The sequence below is a fragment of the Bombus pyrosoma genome, linkage group LG11 (genome assembly GCF_014825855.1).
Source record: "Bombus pyrosoma isolate SC7728 linkage group LG11, ASM1482585v1, whole genome shotgun sequence".
NCBI classification, from domain to species: Eukaryota; Metazoa; Arthropoda; class Insecta; order Hymenoptera; family Apidae; genus Bombus; species Bombus pyrosoma.
The window spans coordinates 15,275,456-15,277,000 of NC_057780.1; the positions used below are offsets into that span (position 1 = coordinate 15,275,456).

Genomic DNA, 1,545 nt, shown 5'->3' on the forward strand with positions numbered 1-1,545 from the left:
AACGCAATCCGCACTCTTTGACATTTCAACTCGTACTGTTATTAATTCGTTCTTTGTCCCCTAGTAACCCCTTGTCTTTAGTCCTAGCCTCACTACATACATGCTCAGCAACCGTTCGTTCATAATTCATACAACACCCCCCAGGCCCCCCAACCATGATACTACAATAGCGTAATGCGATATATCGTATTACTACATAACGTAATACGTTGTAATGTAATTCTAAATAAAGCTAATTAGTTACAACGTATTACTATATAATGTATTACTATATAACGTTATACTCTATAACATAATACTACATAACGCTATACCATATAACGTAATACTATTTGACGTAAAACCATATAACGTAATACGTTATAGCGTAATACTACATAACGCTTTACTATATAAGGCAATACGTTATAACGTAAAACTTTATACTATATAGCACAATACTCTATAACGTAATACGTTATAACGTTATACAATATAGCGTAATACCATAAAACGTAATACTATATAATGCTATACTGTATAAAGTAGTACTATACAACGTAATACTGTAAAACGTAATACATTATGACGCTATAATACATAACTCAATACTATATATCATAATACTAAATAACGCTATACTATATAACGTAATACTATTTAACGTAATACTAACTAACGTTATACAATGTCACATAATACTATATAATATAATAGAGTATAAAGTAATACTATATAATGTAATACTATATAACATAATACGTTCGTTATAACGCTATACCATATAACGTAATACGATACAATCTATTAATATATACCGTAATACTATATAAGACAATACTATATAACGTATTACTATATAACGTAATACGTTATAACGTAAAACCATATAACGTAATACTATATGACGTAGTAGGTTATAACGCTATACTACGTAACATTATACTATATAACGTAAAACTATATAATATAATACATTATAAAGATATACTATATGATATAATACTATACAACGTAATGCAGTATAACGTAAAATCATATAACGTAATACTATGTAGCGTATTACTATATAACGTGATACTATATAATATAATACGTTATGACGATATACGATATAACTCAATACTATATTTCGTAATACATTATGACGTTATATAGGAGTTTCGAAAATAATAAACATAAATATTAATATGATGTCTTTACAGATTTGTAAGGATTTTGTTTGTCGTTATTTTCACTTTAAAATTTCATTGGACTTAAACCGGATATCCGATGTACGCACTCTACACGCACTCAGTGTCCGGTTGTGCCGATATACGGTCTTTCTGTTTATAGCTCGCAGTGCTGTTTCATACTTGTCGAAATGAAGGTACGCATCCAGTAATAATTTCAGAATCTAACAAATATTACAAACAATTACTACACAAATCTATCTATTGAAATGTTATCAATAATTTTAGATATATCTAATTTATGAAACATTCATTTATCTGTATGGTTAACCAATATTAAAATATGACACATTTTATTTAACTTTGACATTATAAAGAGCAAAAAGCAGGTCAT

General features: G+C 27.8%; 1 protein-coding gene across 3 annotated transcripts in view; it reads left to right on the forward strand.

The window, feature by feature from the left end:
• LOC122572393 (40S ribosomal protein S6-like) overlaps window positions 1-1,545 on the forward strand; it is a 16,663-nt gene that overhangs the window by 10,597 nt on the left and 4,521 nt on the right. Inside the window, exon 1 of one of the 3 annotated variants that reach the window (XM_043737316.1) lies at window positions 1,206-1,348. The exons of the other annotated variants lie outside the window; for them this stretch is intronic. Within the exon in view, the coding sequence (XP_043593251.1) occupies window positions 1,343-1,348 (6 nt within the window). The 5' untranslated portion in view covers window positions 1,206-1,342. Of the gene's footprint in view, window positions 1-1,205; window positions 1,349-1,545 lie in introns of those variants that run through there. 3 annotated transcript variants of the gene reach the window in all.